This window comes from Aquarana catesbeiana, linkage group LG02 (genome assembly GCF_042186555.1).
Source record: "Aquarana catesbeiana isolate 2022-GZ linkage group LG02, ASM4218655v1, whole genome shotgun sequence".
Classification (NCBI taxonomy): Eukaryota; Metazoa; Chordata; class Amphibia; order Anura; family Ranidae; genus Aquarana; species Aquarana catesbeiana.
The window spans coordinates 552,813,542-552,837,710 of record NC_133325.1 but is presented as its reverse complement, the minus strand read 5'-3'; the positions used below and the strand labels follow the sequence as shown (position 1 = coordinate 552,837,710).

The following is a 24,169-nucleotide window of genomic DNA, read 5'->3' as shown; positions in this document are numbered from 1 at the left end:
TGATAGCTACGATCCATTGCTGGACAGTCGGGGGCGACTCCCTAAGCCAAACCCTTGCAAGAGAGACTCCTGTAGGGAAACATGCAGTGGTTTGTCCTCTTCTGAGGTGGAGAGAAGGCCTAGGAGACATTGTTTAGGGCATAGTGTCAAAGGGTAGCCCATATGGTCATGTAAAAGTTTGACCACTTGCGTCCAGTATACCTGAATACAGGGGCAGGACCATGGCAGGTGGTAAAAGGTGCCAAAAATTTACATTTTTAGGTTCCTGTTTGGGTACAATTAACACTCCTAAAATTTCCCTATAATCAGTGTTAATTTAGTCGACCAAAGCAACTAAAACATTTTAGTCGACTAAATGAATACTATTTTAGTCAAATAAAATACGACTAAAACTAAAAACAATTGAGATGACTAAAATACAACTAAAAGCCATTTTAGTCAAAAGACCATGACTAAAACTAAATTGCAATTACTGAAATGTACTGCAGATTTAGTCGACTAAAATACAACTAAAACAATTGCAGAAGACTAAAATGGGACTAAAACTAAAATGCCATTTTAGTCCTAAGACAAAAATGAACACTGCCTATAATATAGGAAATCTTCCACTTTATTATAATTCATACTGATTAAAAAAAAAAAAAAAAAAAACTTTGAGTCCACATACCAGAAAAAAAAAAAAGAAGGGGATGTTAATTTATTTCAGTAATTCAATTCGAAAAGTGAAACTCATATTATATAGGTTCATTACACACAGAGCGATATATTTAAAGCATATCTTTCTTTTAATTGTGATGATTATGGCTTACAGCTTATGAAAAACGTAAAATTTAGTATCTCAAAAAATTCTAATATTACACAAGACCAATAAAAAAAAAAAAAAAAAAAAAAAAAAAAAGATTTTTAATACAGAAAATGTTGGCTTACCGCAAAGTATGTCCATGTATAGTATAGTATGCTCTCAATACTTGGTCAGGGCTCCACTTGCATGAATTACTGCATCAATGCATCCCAAACTCGCTCATCCATGTCTTTATGGACCTTGCTTTGTGCACTAGTCCATATCATTTGGTGGAGGGGGGATTATGATGTGGGTTTGTTTTTCAGGGGTTGGGCTTTGCCCCTTAGTTCCAGTGAAGGGAACTCTCAAGGCGCCAACATAACAAGACATTTTGGACAATTTCATGCTCCCAACTTTGTGGAAAGAGTTTGGGGATGGTCCTTTCCTGTTCCAACATGACTGCTCACCAGTGCCCAAACAAGGTCCATAAAGACATAGATGAGCAAGTTTGGGGTGGAGGAACTTGACTGGCCTGCACAGAGCCCTGTCCTCAACCCAATAAAACACTTTTGTGATAAATTAGAGCGGAGACTGCGAGCCAGGCCTTCTCGTCCAACATCAGTGCCTGACCTCCCAAATGCGCTTCTGGAAGAATGGTTCAACATTCCCATAGACACACTCCTAAATCTTGTGGACAACCTTTCAGAAGATTTGAAGCTGTTACAGCTGCAAAGGGTTTGCAAACTCAATATTGAACCCTACGGACTAAGACTAGAATGCCATTATAGTTCATGTGCAAAGGCATATGTCCCAATACTTTTGGGGAACTCTCTAATATATTGTGTGTATATATATATACATATATATATATATATATATATATATATATATATATATATATATACACACACACATAAAAAATTATATATATATATATATATATATATATATATATATATATATATATATATATATATATATATATATATATATATATATATATATATATATATATATATACACACATACATACACACACACTAAAAAAAAAAAAGGACACACACAATTTTAATTGTATCCCTGTAACAATAAACAGTCACTTGTCACTATTTACTCTGCATCTGTCCCGTGCATCGCCTTGCTGAGAAACAGCATCACACTAGAGAGAGTGTGCGTGGTCACATTACACCAGACTTTTTTTTTTTATATCACAGGGTCATTTCAAATCGGTGGGGGGGACAAAGACTTCTGCACTAGAGCTATGCATAGATAAAAAAAAAACCAGATAGCCTAGGCAGGTACCATGGAAAACCCTTTATGAATTACAAGGTTTTTTTACAATTCAATTGAAGCGTACCTTTTTTCTTCAAGTCATAGCTAATAAATGTAAGCACATTTGCAGAACATTACAGTACATCTATCACAAAAGGCGTATGGATGCTCTCATTGCCATCAATGGCCTGGCTGTGCTAAATTTAGTACTTTTGAATTACAAACCCTAAACATGCAAGCTGTAAATCAGTGTCAGAGTTGAATTTCCTCAGTCAGTGACTAAAAGTGTTGAACCTAAACATTGACATGACAGGCAGGGAACTAGCAATAGGAGAGGTCAGCAACAGCAGTTGATTCGGGAAACAAGTTTACATCAAAAATAGCCTAAAATTATTCTAGAAAGTCTGAATAATCACTTTAGTGAATCTAAAAGTATTGGGTTATTCAGCTTGTTACATGTTCCCAAATAAGATTTTCCCAAATGACCTTTTTTGCTGCCGATAAAGGTACCCACCTTGAGGAAATAGCCTCTGCTGCCAGCAACCACGGCACCTTTGTCTCCTTCAAAGCCATCCACCATAACTACAAGATCCACATGAGAGTACTTCTTTTTAGTTCCACAGTCTCCAAATGTGCGCTCCACTTTGTTGTCATTATCCTAGACATGTCAGAAATCCAAAAGAGCTTTGTTATACATCATAAGCCAAGAAGCAGAAAAGGTTTATAAAATATAAAACGTCTGTTTCATTGAGGGTCGGTTCACACTGGGGCGACTTGGGATCCGACTTGTACGCCCTCAAGTCGCCCCAAGTCGCTTTGCATTTAGATTATCATGGTAGGCAATGGGAGCGTCTTAATTGACACTACTGAAGTCGCTCCGACTTCAGAAAAGGTTCCTGTACTACTTCTATCCGACTTGTAGGCGACTTGTACCCATTCAACTCAATGTAAGTCGCCTGCAAGTCGGATCTCTCAAGCGACTTTGCAGAGAAAACCCCTCCCTCCCCCCTCCCTCCCAGAGAGGTGATTGGCCACAGGCGAAGTCGCCTGTCATGGAGGCGACTTCAAGTCGCCTCGTAATTTGCCGAAGTCGCGCTGAAGTCGCGCTAAAGTCGCGCTGAAGTCGCGGTACAAAGTCGCGCTAAAGTCGTGTTGCCCATGTGTGAACCGACCCTAACACAAAGAAAAAAAAAAAAAAAGAAAAACACCACACATCACATTCCTACGCAAATACGGTATCTACTCAAGTAAACCCATCTTTTTCTACTAACGTGTGTATGCTAGTGACTCAAAAGCCACGTTTTTAAACGGTGGTTCACGATTTTACCTTCCATGGACCAAAATTTTTACACGTATCAATTTCAACCAATTCTTAACCACTTGAGTACCAGCCTGAAACAATCCTAAAGTACCAGAACATTTTTTCATTGTAAGTTTGACTTACAATTAGTCATGCAACACTGTACCCAAATTAATTCTATATAATTTTTTTTACAGGTTTTTTGATGGGATTTAATAACTTGTTTCTGTATTTTTTTTTTGCAACATGAAGGAAAAAAGACAAGAAAATCTTGATATAAAACTCGTTTACTTTGTTATAAAATACAGTAAAATCTTGGATTGAGAGTAACAGAGTGTTTTGCAAGACAAGCTAAGTTTTTTAATAAATTTTGACTTGATAAACGAGGGATGTCTTGATATAAAAATAGCGTCATGTCACAACTGAGTATAAAAGAGAAGAGAGGCGCCTCTAAGTGTAGCAATATGGTTACATTTAATGAAGGTACAACATTTAGCAACTCACATGGTTGATGATTAAAACAGGCACATCTAAGCAGTGGCGTTTCCAGCTTTCATATATATACACACACACACACACACACACACACACACACACAGTGCCTTGAAAGAGTATTCATACCCCTTGAAATTTGCCACAATATGTCATGTTACAACCAAGGTATATACTGGATTGTGAAGTGGAAGGAAAATGATAAATGGTTTTCAAAATTGGTACCCGGGGCAGATCCTATATCTGGCAGTCCCCCCGAGATGGACAGGCAGCGAACTGCACGCCGATGTCAAGTGACGTTAGGGTACTATACTGGCAGGTTAGGGCGATATAGTGCCAGGTTAGGTTATATACAGTAGTGCCAGGTTAGGTTATATACAGTAGTGCCAGGTTAGGTGATATACAGTAGCGCCAGGCTAGGTGATATACAGTAGCGCCAGGCTAGGTGATATACAGTAGCGCCAGGCTAGGTGGTCTACAGTAGCGCCAGGCTAGGTGGTCTACAGTAGCGCCAGGCTAGGTGGTCTACAGTAGCGCCAGGCTAGGTGGTCTACAGTAGCGCCAGGCTAGGTGGTCTACAGTAGCGCCAGGCTAGGTGGTATACAATAATGCCAGGTTAGGTGGTATAGAGTAGTGCCAGCTGCAATGCTAGGTGGTATACAGCAGTGCCAGGTTAGGTGGTATACAGTAGTGAAATGAGGAAAAGATGATCCGCACGTCTGTAATTTCTCTTAAAAAGTGTAGTATTTATTAACAAGCCACAGTGACCAAACGCAAATGAGAACAGTTGACACGTTTCAGCCTATAAGGCCTTAGTCATAACCACATTACAGACATGAAACTTTGAAATAAAATAGTGGCTCTAAGGATCACTGGCTCCACCCATTAATTGTCTTAATTGACTGCAGGCAATTATCCAAAAAAGGGGAGTCAGCCATACTGCATATAGGGTGATCCATATGTATGCCACTATTTCTCACACACCTTTATAGTGATAAGTACATGTGTGCACACTCTCATGCATGCACTCATGCACATATACATAATTAAAAACACACCATAAGATTCAAAAAACATTGAATACAAAAAATAAAATAAAAGTAATAATCCAGGTATGTGAAAGGAGACACCAGAGGAGGAAAAAAAAAAAGAAAGAGAGAGGAGGCTCTGGGCAGAGGCATGCTTAATGTAAGTGCAATCCAGATCCCACCTCAGGTTTAACCCCTGGGGCGATTTAGTTTTTAGTCTAAAAATCCACCATGCTTCTCTCCCCAGTAGCCTTCTCTCCCTATCACCTCCTCTGGGCGAGTGAAACAACCTTTCTATTTTCTATACATCAACTGTGGCACAAACTATGTAATTTACCTCATCACCTGTATTTCATGCAGCCTCCAATATGTAGGCTGTACCACACGCCCTTTGAGAGCCCGTATAGGGGAACATTGCTGTGACACAAATAATCCAAATGCTAGAAATATTTTGAATGCAACGCGTCACTTTAGGGAATGTCACCAGGACGATCTCTCCTCTTTCTGCTTAAGAGGAATAGAACGGTTGTCTCACTCGCCCAGAGGTGGTGATAGGGAGAGAAGGCTACTGGGGAGAGAAGCATGGTGGATTTTTAGACTAAAAACGAAATCGCCCCAGGGGTTAAACCTGAGGTGGGATCTGGATTGCACTTACATTAAGCATGCCTCTCCCCAGGGCCTCCTCTCCCTTTCTCTTTTTTTCCCTTCTCTGGTGTCTCCTTTCACATACCTGGATTATTACTTTTATTTTATTTTTTGTATTTAATGCATTTTATTATTTTATATTTTTTATTTATTTTATCTTATGGTGTGTTTTAATTATGTATATGTGCATGAGTGCATGCACGAGCGTGTGCACACATGTACTTATTATCACTATAAAAGGTGTGTGAGAAATAGTGGCATACATATGGATCACCCTATATGCAGTATGGCTGACTCCCCTTTTTTGGATGGCTGACTCCCCTTTTTTGGATAATTGCCTGCAGTCAATTAAGACTATTAATGGGTGGAGCCAGTGATCCTTAGAGCCACTATTTATTTCAAAGTTTCATGTCTGTAATGTGGTTATGACTAAGGCCTTATAGGCTGAAACACGTCAACTGTTCTCATTTGCATTTGGTCACTGTGGCTTGTTAATAAATAATACACTTTTTAAGAGAAATCACCGGAGTGCGGATCATCTTTTCCTCATTTCCCTACTCAGCCAGCGACTGTGGATCGAGCACCCGGGAGCTCTGTTTTCTATGTGCTGTATGGGTAGTAGCACTGACTTTTTTGTTTATATTATATTATAGTATACAGTAGTGCCAGCTGCCAGGTTAGGTGATATACAGTAGCGCCAGGCTAGGTGGTATACAGTAGCACCAGCTGTCAGGCGGTATACAGCAGTGCCATCTGCCAGGTGGTATACAGCAGTGCCAGGTTAGGTGATATACAGCAGTTCTAGGCACTATACAGCAGTGCCAGCTGCCAGGTGGTATACAGTAGTGCCAGCTGCCAGGTGGTATACAGTAGCGCCAGCTGCCAGGTGGTATACAGTAGCGCTAGGTGATATACAGTAGTGCCAGGTTAGGCGATATACCGCAGTGCTAGGCGATATACAGTAGTGCCAGTTAGCAGTTAGTTGGTATACAGAAGTGCCAGTTAGGTGGTATACAGCAGTGCTAGGCTAGGCAGTATACAGTAGTGCCAGATTAGGTGATATACAGTAGTGCCAGGTTAAGTGGTATACAGCAGTGCTAGGCAATATACAGTAGTGCAAGGTTAGGTGATATATCGCCTAGCACTGCTGTATACAGTAGTGCCAGGTTAGGTGGTGTAGTGCCAGAGTAAATACATGACATGAATAGATAAGAGAATGCAGGTCCTGTTCCCCTCTTCCTCCATAACCTGCACTAAAAGTATGAATCTATGGCTGTCCCTGCTGCTGCAGAACCTCCTTCTCCCCATCCCTGAAGTAAACATAAAGAAAAAAATAACTTACAGGGGTGCTAGCAAGCCGAGGGGCGATTCTGGCTTCTTCCTGGAACTGAAGTCAAAATGTGGCGGACGGGAGGGGAATAGGGAGGGGCTACAGCATGGACAAAGCATTATTGGCTAACACTGAGATGAGATGCAAATATCCCCATCACTTTGATTTTTGGGAGTCGGGACACTGAAACTTCATTCAGCCCTGCATCATACTGCTGTGTGCACTACTCCAGACATTACAGGTTGGAGATGTTGCTTTGCACACACACAGGGGCGTGCTTAGAAGTGGGAGCGCTGCTGCTCGAGCTGGCTCTGTTTGCTGTCATTATGACAAGCAGGAGACCCGGACTGCAAACTTTACACAACAGAACAGGGAGGATGATTGGCATGGCAATGCTCTGTGTGTCTATCCCTCCAGCAGAGCCTACAGGAGGGGGAGGGAGAGACACACAAAGCATCGCTCTCTAATTGCTGTGACGATTATTTTAATTAGTGGGGCACATTATAATGTTGGGGGGGGGGGGGGGGGGGGGCGGTCAGGTCCCCCCTCTTAACCCCCCTAGTGATGCCACGGCATCCAAGTATGCAGGCATCCGGGGTAAATCTGTCCACATAGACCATTCTCCTCTCCGCCATCAACGTCATCTCTTCCACGAGCGCTTCAAGCCTCACTTTCAGATCGCTCTTTTAATCATCCACCAGGCACCTCTCTTCTTTTATACTCTCTAGCTCCTGCTGGATTTTGCTTCTAATCCCCTTGTGGAGCCTGCCATTTGTGGATGGACATTTTATGTTTACACATCACATTGATATAATCTTTTAATATGGACTATAAACTGAAGAACTTATGAATAAATGGTTGTGGAACAAATCATCTGAGTTTTCATTATTTCTTATGGGGAAATGTGCTTGGATATAGGAGTGTTTTGGATTACAAGCATGTTTCCGGAGTGAATTATGCTCGCAACCAAGGAGTTTTACTGTATATCAAATAATAATACAAGGACAGTATAAACATACCAAAAATGACTTTTCTGGAACATAACTACCCCAAGGTGACCTAATGTTTTACCACATTATTTTTTTTAAATCAATTCACAGGTCACATACAATAGAAAGATGGAAATGAGGGGGTTAATGTGGAGGATAAGGGAAGTGAATGTGTTAATGTACAGATCACACTACAGATGTTCAGCTTACACTAAAGAACAGTTGTTAAAAATAAATAAAAATTGATCTCATAATCAAATTAATTAAAACCCCCAACTTGAATCTGTTGCCCTTCCTTCAATACTCCTTTCTCCACTGTGAGAAGAAGAGGGGGACTGTGAAATGTATGCAGATAGTACCAACATTTGAGATTGCTGTAATTGGCTCTGTGCATTTTTCCTGTGATCTGCGCTGTCTACTAACAGCTTGATCAAATGGACTGGCCACCCAAGAAGTCAGACCAAAACCTGAAATGTTTTCCTACTTGCATGTAGAGGCACACACCAAACAAATAGGCATACACCCTGGATTAAGGGCTATACTGCAAAGGAACCATGATTTAAACATGCCATTACATAGCATTATCTCTGCATTCCCAACTAAGACAACAGGATTTCAGTATTCTCTGTAAATATACAGATTATCCCAATTTTGTCCTTTTTAACTTAAATTACTAAAAACAGATAACAAAATGAAAATGGAAGTTAATACCTCATCGTTACTGATTGGTACAGATGGATGCAGCAGGTTTCCTATTTCTCGAAGGCTTTCAAATCTTTCAGTCTCTAAACGCAAACGTTCCGTGTCGATTTCTGCAATTTTCTCATCTATCATGACTCGAAGTTTCTTAATCTGTGTTACTGATAAGGTCTGTATCAGAAAAGATTCACATTATTAAAAAACATAAAAATTGTAAAAGCAACAATTATTTCTTGGACCCCAAACACATTAATGTAGATGCATTTGTCAGACCCATACCTAAAAAGCCTTCACTGGACCCATCCAATCTTAACAACCTACGCCCCATCTCCTTGCTCCCCTTCTTATCCAAACTCCTCGAACGTCTGGTCTACAACCGACTGAGCGTCCACCTCGCTGATAATAGCCTTCTTGATCCCCTTCAGTCTGGATTTCGTCCTCAACACTTCACAGACACTGCTCTCCCAAAACTAACAATCTACTAACAGCCAAAACCAATCAACACTATTCTGTACTCCTATTCCTGGACCTCTCTGCTGCCTTAGGCTCGATTCACACCTATGCATGTTGCTTTTGAGCGTTTTTGGAGGTTTTTTTTTCATGCTTGGCACGTTTTTGAGCAGCGTTTTTGCTGCGTTTTTGCCGCGATTTGCGTTTTTTTTTTTTTTTTTTCATTTTTTTTTACAGTCTTAACCACTTGAGCCCCGGACCATTATGCTGCCTAAGGACCAGAGGTCTTTTTCCAATTTGGCACTGCGTCGCTTTAACTGCTAATTGCGCGGTCATGCAATGCTGTACCTAAATGAAATTTGCGTCCTTTTCTTCCCACAAATAGAGCTTTCTTTTGATGGTATTTGATCACCTCTGCAGTTTTTATTTTTTGCGCTATAAACGGAAAAAGACCGAAAATTTTGAAAAAAAATGATATTTTCTACTTTTTGTTATAAAAAAAATCCAATAAACTAAATTTTAGTCATACATTTAGGCCACATGTCTTTGGTAAAAAAAATGTCAATAAGCATATATTTATTGGTTTGCGCAAAAGTTATAGCGTCTACAAACTAGGGTACATTTTCTGTAATTTACACAGCTTTTAGTTTATGACTGCCTATGTCATTTCTTGAGGTGCTAAAATGGCAGGGCAGTACAAACCCCCCCCAAATGACCCCATTTTGGAAAGTAGACACCCCAAGGAAATTGCTGAGAGGCATGTTGAACCCATTGAATATTTATTTTTTTTGTCCCAAGTGATTGAATAATGACAAAAAAAAAAAAAATATTTACAAAAAGTTGTCACTAAATGATATATTGCTCACACAGGCCATGGGCCTATGTGGAATTGCACCCCAAAATACATTCAGCTGCTTCTCCTGAGTATGGGGATACTACATGTGTGGGACTTTTTGGGAGCTTAGCCGCGTACGGGGCCCCAAAAACCAAGCACCGCCTTCAGGATTTCCAAGGGTGAAAATTTTTGATTTCACTCTTCACTGCCTATCACAGTTTCGGAGGCCATGGAATGCCCAGGTGGCACAAACCCCCCCCAAATGACCCCATTTTGGAAAGTAGACACCCCAAGCTATTTGCTGAGAGGCATGGTGAGTATTTTGCAGCTCTCATTTGTTTTTGAAAATGAAGAAAGACAAGAAAAAACTTTTTTTTTTTTCTTTTTTCAATTTTCAAAACTTTGTGACAAAAAGTGAGGTCTGCAAAATACTCACTATACCTCTCAGCAAATAGCTTTGGGTGTCTACTTTCCAAAATGGGGTCATTTGGGGGGGTTTTGTGCCACCTGGGCTTTCCATGGCCTCCGAAACTGTGATAGGCAGTGAAGAGTGAAATCAAAAATTCACGCCCTTAGAAAGCCTGAAGGCGGTGCTTGGTTTTCGGGGTCCCGTACGCGGCTAGGCTCCCAAAAAGTCTCACACATGTGGTATCCCCGTACTCAGGAGAAGCAGCAGAATGTATTTTGGGGTGTAATTTCACATATTCCCATGGCATGTTTGAGCAATATATCATTTAGTGACAACTTTGTGCAAAAAAAAAAAAAAAAAAAAAATTTGTCTCTTTCCCGCAACTTGTGTCGCAATATAAAATATTCCATGGACTCGACATGCCTCTCAGCAAATAGCTTGGGGTGTCTACTTTCCAAAATGGGGTCATTTGGGGGGATTTTGAACTGTCCTGGCATTTTATGCACAACATTTAGAAGCTTATGTCACACATCACCAACTCTTCTAACCACTTGAAGACAAAGCCCTTTCTGACACTCATTGTTTACATGAAAAAGTTATTTTTTTTTGCAAAAAAATTACTTTGAACCCCCAAACATTATATATTTTTTTAAAGCAAATGCCCTACAGATTAAAATGGTGGGTGTTTCATTTTTTTTTTTCACACAGTATTTGCGCAGCGATTTTTCAAATGCATTTTTTGGGGAAAAAACACACTTTTTTAATTTTTAATGCACTAAAACACACTATATTGCCCAAATGTTTGATGAAATAAAAAAGATGATCTTAGGCCGAGTACATGGATACCAAACATGACATGCTTTAAAATTGCGCACAAACGTGCAGTGGCAACAAAATAAATGCATTTTTAAAAGCCTTTAAAAGCCTTTACAGGTTACCACTTTAGATTTACAGAGGAGGTCTACTGCAAAAATTACTGCCCTCGATCTGACCTTCGCGGCGATACCTCACATGCATGGTGCAATTGCTGTTTACGTTTGACGACAGACCGCCGTTTGCGTTCGCCTTAGCGCGAGAGCAGGGGGCGACAGGGGTGCTTTTTTTTTTTCTTTATTATTTTTTTGCTTTTTTATCTTATTTTTAAACTGTTCCTTTCATTTTTTTTTTTTTTTTAATCATTTTTATTGTTATCTCGGGGAATGCAAATATCCCCTATGATAGCAATAGGTAGTGACAGGTACTCTTTTTTGAAAAAATTGGGGTCTATTAGACCCTAGATCTCTCCTCTGCCCTCAAAGCATCTGATGACACCAAGATCGGTGTGATAAAATGCTTCCCCAATTTCCCAATGGCGCTATTTACATCCGGCGAAATCTAAGTCATAAAATGATCGTAGCTTCCGGTTTCTTAGGCCATAGAGATGTTTGGAGCCACTCTGGTCTCTGATCAGCTCTATGGTCAGCTGGCTGAATCACCGGCTGCATTCTCAGGTTCCCTGTTGAGACAGGAGAGCCAGAGAAAAACACGGAAGACGGTGTGGGGGGGGGGGGGGGGCATTCCCTCCCACGGCTTGTAAAAGCAGTCTAGAGGCTAATTAGCCACTAGGATTGCTTTTACATGAAAGCCGACCGCTGGCTGAAAAGAATGATACCAAGATGATACCTAAACCTGCAGGCATCATTCTGGTATAACCATTCAAAGTCGTGAATGGCGTACCTGAAGACAAAAAAATGGTTAACAATGGTTAACAATAAAGCACAGTAAACAGTAAAGTATAAATAATTACATACCTGAAAAACAAATATGATAAAACATAATAACAATAACAATAAAACATTGCAGAATAGAATACAGTAAAAAAAGAGCAGAACAATAGAGAGAGAGAATAGAGAGAGAGAGAACAATAAAACGACAACTATTTTTTTTTATTTTATATATATATATATATTTTTTTACACTTTTTTTGTAACTAACTTTTATAACTGTAACCGGTTCCAGGTTCGGGTCTCTCAAAATGCGATGGCATCTTGGGAGACCCTGTGAAAGTGTGCCTAGTCTGTGCAATGCTGTACCCTACGCTAATAACTAGTGCATGGTAGCGTTCAAAACATTCACCAATGCAAAGACCAGGATTGTCAGGACAGGAGGGACAATAATAGCGGGTGTCACGCCTATATCCGCGCTTGCTGCAGACACGACATCTTTTTGGGGGGGTTCGTTGGGTAGGGGTACTCGGGAGGACATAAAAATGCCTCTCATGCAGCCGACTGCATTTGGTTGGGGATGTGAATGGGGGAAGTACGGGCGCTGCAGAAGCGGTGTGTTCCCAATTAGGATTGGCGAATGCAGCAGGAAGGGCACTATGGGCATGACGGGCCTGTGTTTGTCTTTTTGGTGGCAGCGGGACACTACTTGTGCTTGCCACCTCACCAGCTTGAACTGCACTTATGGGACTCGCCACGTCACCAAGTGTTACTGCAGAGCTGGTTTGACTACGACCGGGGTGTACTAGGCCGCTGGTGCTTGCCAGTTCAATAAAAAGCTTCCAAAAAAACTGTTAGCGATCGCAGGGATCAGGCCTGACTCTGCAAACGCTGCAGTTATGCGTTTAGTGTTTTGTAAGTGACAGTGATCGATCGATACTGCACTTGGGTGGGCTGGGCTGGGCCGGGCGGAGGGGCAAAACGCAGGTGCTAGCAGGTATCTGGGCTGATCCCGCTAACACTGCGTTTTTGGGAACCCTAAACTGCTGGGGACGCTAGTATAGATCTGATCGGATCAGATATTGATCCGTTCAGATACTATACCACTAAAGGAGGCGTATGCTGCGTGCGTGGGTGTTAGCGGTACTGGCGCTAACCTGACGCTGCCTGGGGCCGGTGCTTGCTAGTTCACCAAAATGCTACCAAAAAAACTGTTAGCGATCGCAGGGATCAGGCCTGACTCTGCGAACGCTGCAGTTATGCGTTTAGTGCCTTGTAAGTGACAGTGATCGATCGATACTGCACTTGGGTGGACTGGGCTGGGCTGGGCCGGGCGGAGGGGCACAACGCAGGTGCTAGCAGGTATCTGGGCTGATCCCGCTAACACTGCGTTTTTGGGAACCCTAAACTGCTGGGGACGCTAGTATAGATCTGATCGGACCAGATATTGATCCGTTCAGATACTATACCACTAAGGGAGGTGTATGGTACGTGCGTGGGTGTCAGTGGTACTGGCGCTAATCTGGCGCAGCCTGGGGCTGGTGCTTGCCAGCTCACCAAAATGCTACCAAAAAAACTGTTAGCGATCGCAGGGATCAGGCCTGACACTGCAGTTATGCGTTTAGTGTTTTGTAAGTGACAGTGATCGATCGATACTGCACTTGGGTGGGCCGGGCGGAGGGACAAAACGCAGGTGCTAGCAGGTATCTGGGCTGATCCCACTAACACTGCGTTTTTGGGAACCCTAAACTGCTGGGGACGCTAGTATAGATCTGATCAGATCAGATATTGATCCGTTCAGATACTATACCACTAAGGGAGGCGTATGCTGCGTGCGTGGGTGTTAGCGGTACTGGCGCTAATCTGACGCTGCCTGGGGCGACGCATATCACCGCCGGGCGACCGGGGGGCTAAACCTTTATTCGGTAATAAACGGCGGGTGCCCTGACACTATAAAAAATAAACAAACTAACCAGCGTCACCCGTAACAGTTATACGGTGATCAGTGGTGAAAGGGTTAACTAGGGGGCAATCAAGGGGTTAAAACATTTATTAGATAGTATATGTGGGTCCCTGTCGCTATAAAACGCTGACGGCGAACCTAAATATTTACCTCACTAACTAGCGTCACCAGCGACACTAATACAGCGATCAGAAAAATGATCGCTTAGTGACACTGGTGACAGGGGGTGATCAAGGGGTTAAAACTTTATTAGGGGGGGTTAGGGGGGTATCCTAGACCTAAAGGGGGGGTAACAGTAACTGTCCCAACACTGTAACTGTCACAAACTGACACCAATACAGTAATCAGAAAAAAAAAACAAAAAAAAAAAACTGCTGGTGTCAGTTTGTGACGGGGGGGGGGGGGGGGATCGGGGTGTTTAGTGTGCCTGGCATGTTCTACTGTGTGTGTGTGTGTGTTGTGCACTCACTCACTTGTCTTCTCTCCTCGGGCCGGAACGGAAATTACCGAGCCGAGGAGAGATGACATCATTTCCTTTGCTGCTGTTTAGCATACAGCAGCAAAGGAATGTTCTCATTGGCCGGCGGCGATCGCGAGGGGGGGGCCACGAACGGATGGCCTCCCCCTCATCTCCGATCGCCGTGGGAGAAAAGACGACCGCCTCGGGCACCGGGGGGGGGGGGGGGGGGGGTCCGATCGGACTCCCCACCCGCGGAAGGCAAATCACGTACATGTACGTGATTTTGCCTGTCTGTGCCACCTTGCCGACGTAAATCGGTGTGAGGCGGTCGTCAAGTGGTTAAAAAAAAATTACAAAAAAAAAAAAAAAAAACGGCAAAAACGGTGCAAAAACGGTGCAAAAACGGTGCAAAAACGGTGCACTTGCGTTTTTGATGCGTGTCCATTGAAATCCATTACATGCAAAACGCTGCTTTTTGCATGAAAAAAGTCCCCGACCCTTTCCAAAAACGCAGAGATACAAAAAAGCATTGATGTGAACATGTTCCATAGGAACCCATGTTAAAAAATTCCCATGCATTTCTGCAAAATGCAAAATGCATCAAAAAACGCGCTAGTGTGAATGGAGCCTTAGATACGGTTGACCACCCCCTCTCCTTAAAAAACACCACGCCTTTGGTCTCCGTGACTGTACTCTTCGCTGGTTCTCTTCCTACTTATCCAACCACACCTTTAGCATTTCTTACAACTCTACTTCCTCCTCTTCCTTTCTCTGTTGGGGCCCCCCTAAGGTTCTGTTCTTGGACCTCTCCCATTTTCAATCTACACCTCCTCCCTGGGTCAACTGATAGCCTCCCATGGCTTCCAATACCACCTCTACACTGACGACACCCAAATCTATTTCTCTACCCCTCAGCTCACTCCCTCTGTCTCCTCACACATCACTAATTTACTATCAGATATATCAGTCTGGATGTCACACCACTTCCTCAAACTCAATCTATCCAAAACCGAACTTATAAATTTTTCCTCCCCCCTATGCCCCTTCCCCTTCCCCTCATCTCTGTCAAAATCGATGACACAACTACAAGCCCATCCCCACATGCCAAGGTTCTAGGTGTAGTCCTGGACTCTGAACTCTCCTTCAAGCAACACATCCAATCACTGTCCAAATCCTCCCGCCACAACCTCCACAACATCTCCAAAATAAGTCCCTTTCTAACCAATGACACAAGAAAGCTCTCAATTCACTCCCTGGTCATCTCTCGCCTCGACTACTGCAACTCCCTTCTCACTGGCTTACCTCTACATAGTCTATCACCTCCTCAATCCATCATGAATGCTGCTGCCAGACTCATCCACCTTACCAATCGCTCTGTGTCTGCCACTCCTCTCTGTCAATCCCTCCACTGGCTTCCGCTCAGCCAAAGAATTAAATTCAAAATACTAACAACTGCGTACAAAGCCATCCACAATTTCGTCCCCAGCTACATCACTAGCTTAGTCTTTAAATACCAACCTACTCGCTCTCTTCGTTCTTCTCAAGACCTCCTGCTCTCTAGCTCCTTCGTCACCTCCTCCCATGCTCGCCTCCAGGACTTTTCCAAAGCCTCTCCAATCCTATGGAATGCCCTACCCCAATCTGTCCGCTTATCTCCTACTTTATTAGCTTTTAGACAATCCCTGAAAACCCTTCTCTTCAGAGAAGCCTACCCTATCAACACCTAACAACTGTATTTTCATTTTCTTCATCAGCTCATCCCCCACAGTTATTACCTTTTGTTTCCACTTGACCCTCCCTTCTAGATTGTAAGCTCTAACGAGCAGGGCTCTCTGATCCCTCCTGTATTGATTTGTATTGTAAGTGTACTGTCTGCCCTCATGTTGCAAAAGCGCTGCGCAAACTGTTGACGCTATATAAATCCTGTATAACAATAATATAATAATAATAATAATAATAATAATAATAATAGATGCAAACCCATCATTTTAAAATCACTCCGGTTATCAGGCAATGAATAATTATCAGTATAGTGCAAGTTTCAAAACTATGGGCATAAACCCCTCCCCATTTTGGATAAAGCAAGAGAGGGTTATTATAACCCCTGTCAGATTTTTGTTATCTGTATCACATTGTGGAGATTTCCCTTCACTTCCTGTCCCATAGCCAAACAGGAAGTGAGAGGAAATCAGAGAATTGGGAAAAGTCAGTAAGGTCACTGCACAGTCATGGACTTCAACTCCCATAATCATTTCCTGCTGTGTAAGCCTGTTGCTAGGAGCCCTCATGCTTGTTGTGGTACATGCTGAAAGTAATCATTTTAAGTCAATTCAGTATTTGGGTTCACAAACACTTTAATAGCTGGCTACAAATCATTGGTGTGCCAAGTTTATCAGGAGCTGCATTGGACAGAATGGGGGTTATTTACTAAAATTGGAGAGCGCAACGCTTCAAAGAAAATCAGATTCCAAGTTTTATTGACAAAACATAATAAGCTGAAGTCAGAAGCTGGCTACCGTGCACAGCTGCACCAGATTCTGAGTTTTAGTTAATCTCCCCCACCTGGTTTAATTTGCTAAAACTAGAGTGCAAAATCTGGTGCAGCTCTTCATAGAAACCAATTAGCTTCCAGATTTTTTTGTCAAACCTTAAATGAACAAGCTGACGTAAAAGCTGATTGGTTTCTATGCAGAGCTGCCCCAGATTTTGCACTCTCCAGTTTTAGTAAATCAACCCCAATGTGTAGCTACTGAAGCCACTGGTTCTGTAGCAAATGCTTAGTCAACGAATGGTTGTCTTTTTGGAATCAAGGCGACATGGATTACAATGTACTCCTCCTTAGCAACAAAAGAGCTAATAAAAATAATCTGAAATTAGTAAAAACTCCTTTGCAAAACATAGCCCTAGCCCATTAATGCAAGTTAAGGCGATAATATCTTGATAGATTGCAATACTTGTGAAAGCTATCAAGTTAGTATTTATTCACTATAGGAGAAAAACAGAATGTCATATAGTGGATATGAATGTTAGGCCTTCTGTTTCTGGAGACAGCATTAACATGACCCCAGATCTCATATTTAAGAGGTCCTGTCATGCTTTTTTTTCTATTACAAGGGATGTTTACATTCCTTGTAATAGGAATAAAAGTGACATGATTTTTTTTCTTAAAACAAAAAACAAACAAAAAAAAAAGTGTAAAAATAAAAAGTAAAATAAAATAAATAAGAAAAAAAAAAAAAAAAAATGTACGCGCCCCATCCCACCGAACTTACGTACAGAAGCGAACACATACGTGAGTAGCACCTGCATATGAAAATGATCTTCAAACCACACATGTGAGGTCTCGCCACGATCGTTAGAGTGAGAGCAATAATTCTAGTCCTAGACCTACTCTAACTCAAAACATGCAACCTGTAGAATTTTTTAAATATTGCTTATGGAGATTTTTAAGGGTAAAAGTTTGTCACCATTCCATGAGTAGGCGCAATTTTAAAGCGTGACATGTTGGGTATCAATTTACTCGGCGTAACATCATCTTTCACAATATAAAAAAAAAAAAAAATTGGGCTAACTTTACTGTTGTCTTATTTTTTAATTAAAAAAAGTGTATTTTTTTCCAAAAGAAGTGCGCTTGTAAGACCGCTGCGCAAATACGGTGTGAGAGAAAGTATTGCAACGGCCGCCATTTTGTTCTCTACGGTGTTAGAAAAAAAAAAAAATATATAAATGTTTGGGTTTTTTATTAAAAAAAAAATTATATATAAATGTTTGGGTTTTTTATTAAAAAAAAAAATATATAAATGTTTTTTTTTTTTTTTTAATAAAAAAACCCAAAGAAGAAGATTTAAACTTGTAAACACCAAAGCTCAAAAAGAGGCTCAGTCCTTAACCACTTAAGAACCAGAAGGCTTTACCCTCTTCCTGACCAGGCTATTTTTCCGATACGGCACTGCGTCGATTTAACTGACAATTGTGCGGTTGTGCAACGCTGTACCCAAACAAAATTGATGTCCTTTTTTTCCCACAAATAGAACTTTCTTTTGGTGGTATTTGGTCACCTTTGCAGTTTTTACTTTTTGTGCTATAAAACAAAAGAAGAGTGACAATAAAAAAAAAAAAAATTATTAATAATAATATTATTTACTTTTTGCTATAATAAATATCCCCAAATTTAAAAAAAAAACAAACAAAAACGAATTCTTCATAATATATATATATATATATATATATATATATATATATATATATATATATATATATATATATATATATATATATATATATATATATATATATATATATATATATATATATATATATATATATTTTTTTTTTTTAACCAAAAAAACGCAATAAGCGTGTATTGATTGGTTAGCGCAAAAGTTATAGCGTCTACAAAATGGGGGATAGATTTATGGCATTTTTATTTATTTTTTTTTTTACTAGTAATGGAGGCGATCTGCGATTATCGGGATTGCGCCAGACAGATCGGATACTTTTGACACATTTTTGGGATCACTGACATCTATACAGTGATCAGTGCTAGAAAAATGCACTGATTACTGTATAAATGTCACTGGCAGGGAAGGGGTTAACACTAGGGGACGACAAAGGGGTTAAATGTGTTCCCTCATTGTGTGCTCTAACTGTGGGGGGATGGAACTGACTTGGGAAGGTGACCGATCGTTGTTCCTATATACTAGGAACAACAGATCAGTCTCCTCACCCCTGACAGAACGTGGATTTGTGCGTTTACACACACAAATCCCCGTTCTCGCTCTGTCAGGAGCAATCGCGAGTGCCCAGCGGACATCGCGGCCATCGGGCACGTGCATCGGCTCCTTAGGAACGCGGTGGGCGTGCACCCCCTATACTCAAAGTGCCCGCCGTACAGCTACAGCAATTGGCGCAGGAGTGCCATTCTAGCGCCGTCAATAGACAGCGGGCAGTCGGCAAGTGGCTAAGGGACGACTTTGGTCCCGCCCTCAAAAGGGCTGCAATAAAATGAAATTTAAATAAATTAGTGCATTTGCCATTAATAGATTTGGTTTCCCTTTCCAATTGATATGATTTATGTTTTGGGCTTGATTAAAGAGTACCTGTGCAGTTAAGTACTGGTAAGTAAACAGAAACTAAAAAGTCGGCCATTTTAGGAAGTAAACTGCTGAAAAAAGGAAAGTAAAATGAATCAGCAAAATGCTTTCAAGCGATAGGAAACTATTTAGTGTCCCTCTGATTAAACCAACAATGAAATAAAACAAAATGCACTGCAATACAAAATGCATACTTCAGTAAAAAAAAAAAAAAAAAAAAAAAAAAAAAAAACCACAACACCACACACACACACACACACACACACACACACACACTAAAAACTTGGTGCTGAAAGCAGCCTAGATTGTCATACCACCAGCACCATACAGATGGTTTCTCAGATTGACTAACTCAAATTAAATAAATAAATAAAATTGGCCATGTTAAATTCTGCCAAGGAGCAGCAAGGACAGTTCAAATGATTTGACAAATTATTTTTTAATTAAATTGGAGGAGGCTGTATAAGTATCCTGATGTAACACAAGAGGGCTGTTTTAAGCCTTGTACACACGATCAGATTTTCGGACAACTGTTCGTCTGTTTTTTGTTGCATGCTAGTCTCATGTCGAAAGTAAAGAGGTTACTCACCGTACGCAAAATCTCGTACGACAGAATTCAACTTCAGAAGTGACATAATGTGCTGAATAGTTTTGTATGTATTCTTTTGTTTCTGAGCATGCGTAGTCTTGCTCTTACAATTTTTTTCATACAAAAAACGTACTAATTAAACGAAAATCGGATGTGGAGTTCACGTACAACAAAAATTTAATAGTCTGCACATCCAGCTTTTGTCTGACGAAAAACCGGAATCGGCTGTCAAAAGCACCATACTAACAATCCAAAAATTGGCAGATCATTCAGACGAAATTTTACTTCCGATTTTCAAATCGGGTGTACGGCCCTTTACAATTGTACTACAAGTATGGGAAACTTCTTATGTCCCTACCCATCCACTACATGGCACATTGTTATTACAGGAGCATTGGAAGAACATACTCACACTCAGAATTTCTGCAGTTAACTGGTCTACATCCTGTGCATTTTCTGGGAGTTCATCACTGTCACCAACAGGCTCTTTCTTCTGCAATGGCAAAAAAAAAAAAAAAAAAAAAAAAAGCTTTTTATTCAGCACACATACACAGCTCCTCCTCAATAAAGAAGAAAAAATTTAAGCTGGTTTCTTTTATTTATCATTTGATTAGAAGTCTCACTTACTATTTCCAGAGATTAAACAACAATGTCCTTGAGACATCAAATTTTCTTTCTATACATGGAAGCAGAGTACAGAGAAATGATGCTTCAATTTCGGCAATGTTATCTCTTGATAACAGTGTATTCCCTTTAGCACACTTTAGGTTTGCACCGATACCACTTTGTTAAGACCGAGTACTTTTTTCAAAGTACTCACCAATACCGATACTTTTTCATGTCATGTGACAGTGGCATGAATATGCAGCACTGATGAGGCGTGGACTTTGTCAGTAGTTATTTATTTATTTATTTTTTTACAATTTGTTTTTTTTTCTTATTTTTTTGCAATGTATATTATTTTTTAATGCTTTCTATTTGGGAAAGGGGGGGGGGGGGGGGGAGGGGACAGTGGCAGTTACAATCACCGATCTCCCTGTGTGACTTTCAATAAAGCAGCTGAAAGCCACAGGAGGGAAAGGAGGAGAAGCAGCTGTCAGTCACTTTATTGAAAGCCACACGGGGGGGGGGGGATCAGTGATTGCAACTGCCCCCACCACCGCACATCTGAGGCTGCCCAGGTATCGGATATTAGGCATCAGGGCAAGTACTCGGTATCACTGAAATAATAAAATTGTATGTATGTATGTATGTATGTAGATGTGTATATATATATATATATATATATATATATATATATATATATATATATATATATATATATATATATATATATATATATATATATATATATATATATATATAAAATTATCCACTGTGTTTACTCTTTTTAAATCATAATGACAACAGAAACTACCCAAATGACCTTGATCAAAAGTTTACATACCCCAGTTCTTACTACCGTGTATTGCCCCCTTTAACCCCGGAAGAGTTTACCCCCCCTTCCTTGAAGTCTTTTGTGGATGAGGCTCTTTATTTTCTCAGATGGTAAAGCTGCCCATTCTTCTTGGCAAAAAGCCTCCAGTTCCTGTAAATTCTTGGGCTGTCTTGCATGAACTGCATGTTTTAGATCTCCCCAGAGTGGCTGAATGATATTGAGGTCAGGAGACTGATGGCCACTCCAGAACCTTCACTTTATTCTGCTGTAGCAAATGACAGGTCGACTTGGCCTTGTGTTTTGGATCATTGTCATGTTGGAATGTCCAAGTACGTCCCATGCGCAGCTTCCTGGCTGATGAATGCAAATGTTCCTCCAGTATTTTTTGATAACATACTGCATTAATCTTGCCATCAATTTTGACCAAATTTCGTGTGCGTTTGTAGCTCACACATCCCCAAAACATCAGCGATTCACCTCCGTGTTTCACAGTAGGAATGGTTTACCTTTCATCATAGGCCTTGTTGACTCCTCTCCAAATGTAGCGTTTATGGTTGTGGCCAAAAAGCTTAATATTGTTTTCAAAACTCCAAATGACTTTGTGCCAGAAGGTTTGAGGCTTGTCTCTGTGCTGGTTGGTGTATTGTAAGCGGGATACTTTGTGGCATTTGCATAGTAATAGCTTTCTTCTGGCGTCTCAACCATGCAGCCCATCTTTCTTCAAGTGCCTCCTTATTGTGCATCTTGAAACAGCCACACCACATGTTTTCATAGTCCTGTATTTCACCTGAAGTTATTTGTGGGTTTTTCTTTGCATCTCAAACAATTTTCCTGGCAGTTGTTGCTGAAATTTTAGTTGGTCTGCCTGACCGTGGTTTGGTTTCAACAGAACCCCTCATTTTCCACTTCTTGATTAGAGTTTGAACACTGCTGATTGGCATTCTCAATTCCTTGGATATCTTTTTATATCCCTTTCCTTTTTTATAAATTTTAATTACCTTTTCCTGCAGATCCTTTGATAATTTTTTTGCTTTCCCCATGACTCAGAATCCAGAAACCTTAGTGCAGCACTGGATGAAATATGCAAGGGTCTGTCAGGAGTCCAGAAACTCATTGACGTTTTATACACACACACACACACACAATTACAAGCAAATAGATCACAGGTGAGGATGGTTACCATTAATAGCCATTCAAATCCCTTTGTGTCAACTTGTGTGCATGTTATCAAGCCAAAATCAACAGGGTATGTAAACTTTTGATCAGGGTCATTTGGTTAGTTTCTGTTGTCATTATGATTTAAAAAGAGTAAACACAGTTGATTGATAATAAATGGCTTCAGCCAAACACTAACCATAAGTGAAAGAAAAGTTTTTGTGTTATTCATATTCTCTGAAAAATGGGCAAGAAATCAAATTATGCTAGGGTGTGTAAACTTATAAGCACAACTGTACACCTACAAGAAGACAAAAACCATGTTAGTGGTAAGGTGTTGCTATCGTTTTACCTTCATTTTTTCCCCAATGGTCTTGCTGCAGAGATTTTTCTGCTTGTTCAGGTTGTCGGTTTGGAACCTGCCTGTAAAACACAAAAATAACAGGGATGCAAGTCACCTTGTTAAATGAGTACATAGCACAACATACTATCAAAGTAATAATCCTGAACCATGGGCAAGTTGACCATAGATAATGTAAGATCTGGTATTTCAGCATCTTGAAAGCAAGCTTTTGTCTCATCATGTGTAAGCGAGCATCAGATTAGGATACAGGACAGGACAGGTGTGCCTGGCATTACAGCCTGTGCTTTAGCTGTACTGGTCCCTTCCTAAAATATAGACACTCCACCACTGAGTTACTTGGAAAATCAGACATGCAAGACAAAGCTTTGTGTATTTCCCAATGGTCTGTAACACAAATGTCTGCCCACTGTTACTAAGCCTGTTCTACTAAAACCAACCCTATAATCATGACTGATGCCAAAACTGTGCCACCACAGCCCACGGGGGTCAATGGAAAGAAAACAAAACTATCAGAAACAATGTTCATAAATCTACCCCTTCATCATTCACTCTCCCCCGTCATATAAGCATGTGTGAGAACAGCCCACTCCAAAGCATGCTTCAGGTACTATTTCTGGAGTGCAATGCTCCATCACATTGATATAGTAACTTGAATGTAAAAAACGAATCTCAGTGTGTAGTTGCAACCAACGTTATTTCGTACACCAATTTAGATGACGGATCACATTATATGTAGATTCTGTTAAAAGGAATCTAAAATCCATTAGATAACTGTTCCCAATCCTAATAAATGTAGCTGCATCTAATGCAGGGATGCACAGTACCTTCATACCTCAGCAGACTTATGACTGACAGATTGCAGGAAGACTATTGGCTGGACTACAAAGTTTGCTTAGAAAACAATCTCTCTTCCTATAACTGATGGGCATCCCAGCCATGAGAGCTCCTCTTTGGGGAGGAAATTGTTTAATTATGTATGACCACAAATTGATTGTGTTACAGCACACAGGAACACACTGGGTGACACATAGCATTGGGCCTTATGAATACAAATTGTAGGATAATAAAATGAAAGCACTATATGACATATTTACATTTTTTTTAACTTGCACTGAAAAAAATGACAGTTGTAATTTGAAAGGTCACACACTTCCTGGTGTTGGTTAGGATTATT

General features: G+C 40.6%; 1 protein-coding gene across 1 annotated transcript in view; it reads right to left on the bottom strand.

Moving 5' to 3' along the window:
- The window catches only part of SARS1 (seryl-tRNA synthetase 1), a 53,548-nt gene that overhangs the window by 25,014 nt on the left and 4,365 nt on the right, over positions 1-24,169 (bottom strand). Inside the window, exons 2-5 of the mRNA XM_073615950.1 lie at positions 22,984-23,054; positions 20,451-20,531; positions 8,549-8,707; positions 2,568-2,711 (exon numbers count right to left, since the gene is read on the bottom strand). Coding sequence (XP_073472051.1) covers positions 2,568-2,711; positions 8,549-8,707; positions 20,451-20,531; positions 22,984-23,054 — 455 coding nt within the window. The remainder of the gene's footprint in view (positions 1-2,567; positions 2,712-8,548; positions 8,708-20,450; positions 20,532-22,983; positions 23,055-24,169) is intronic.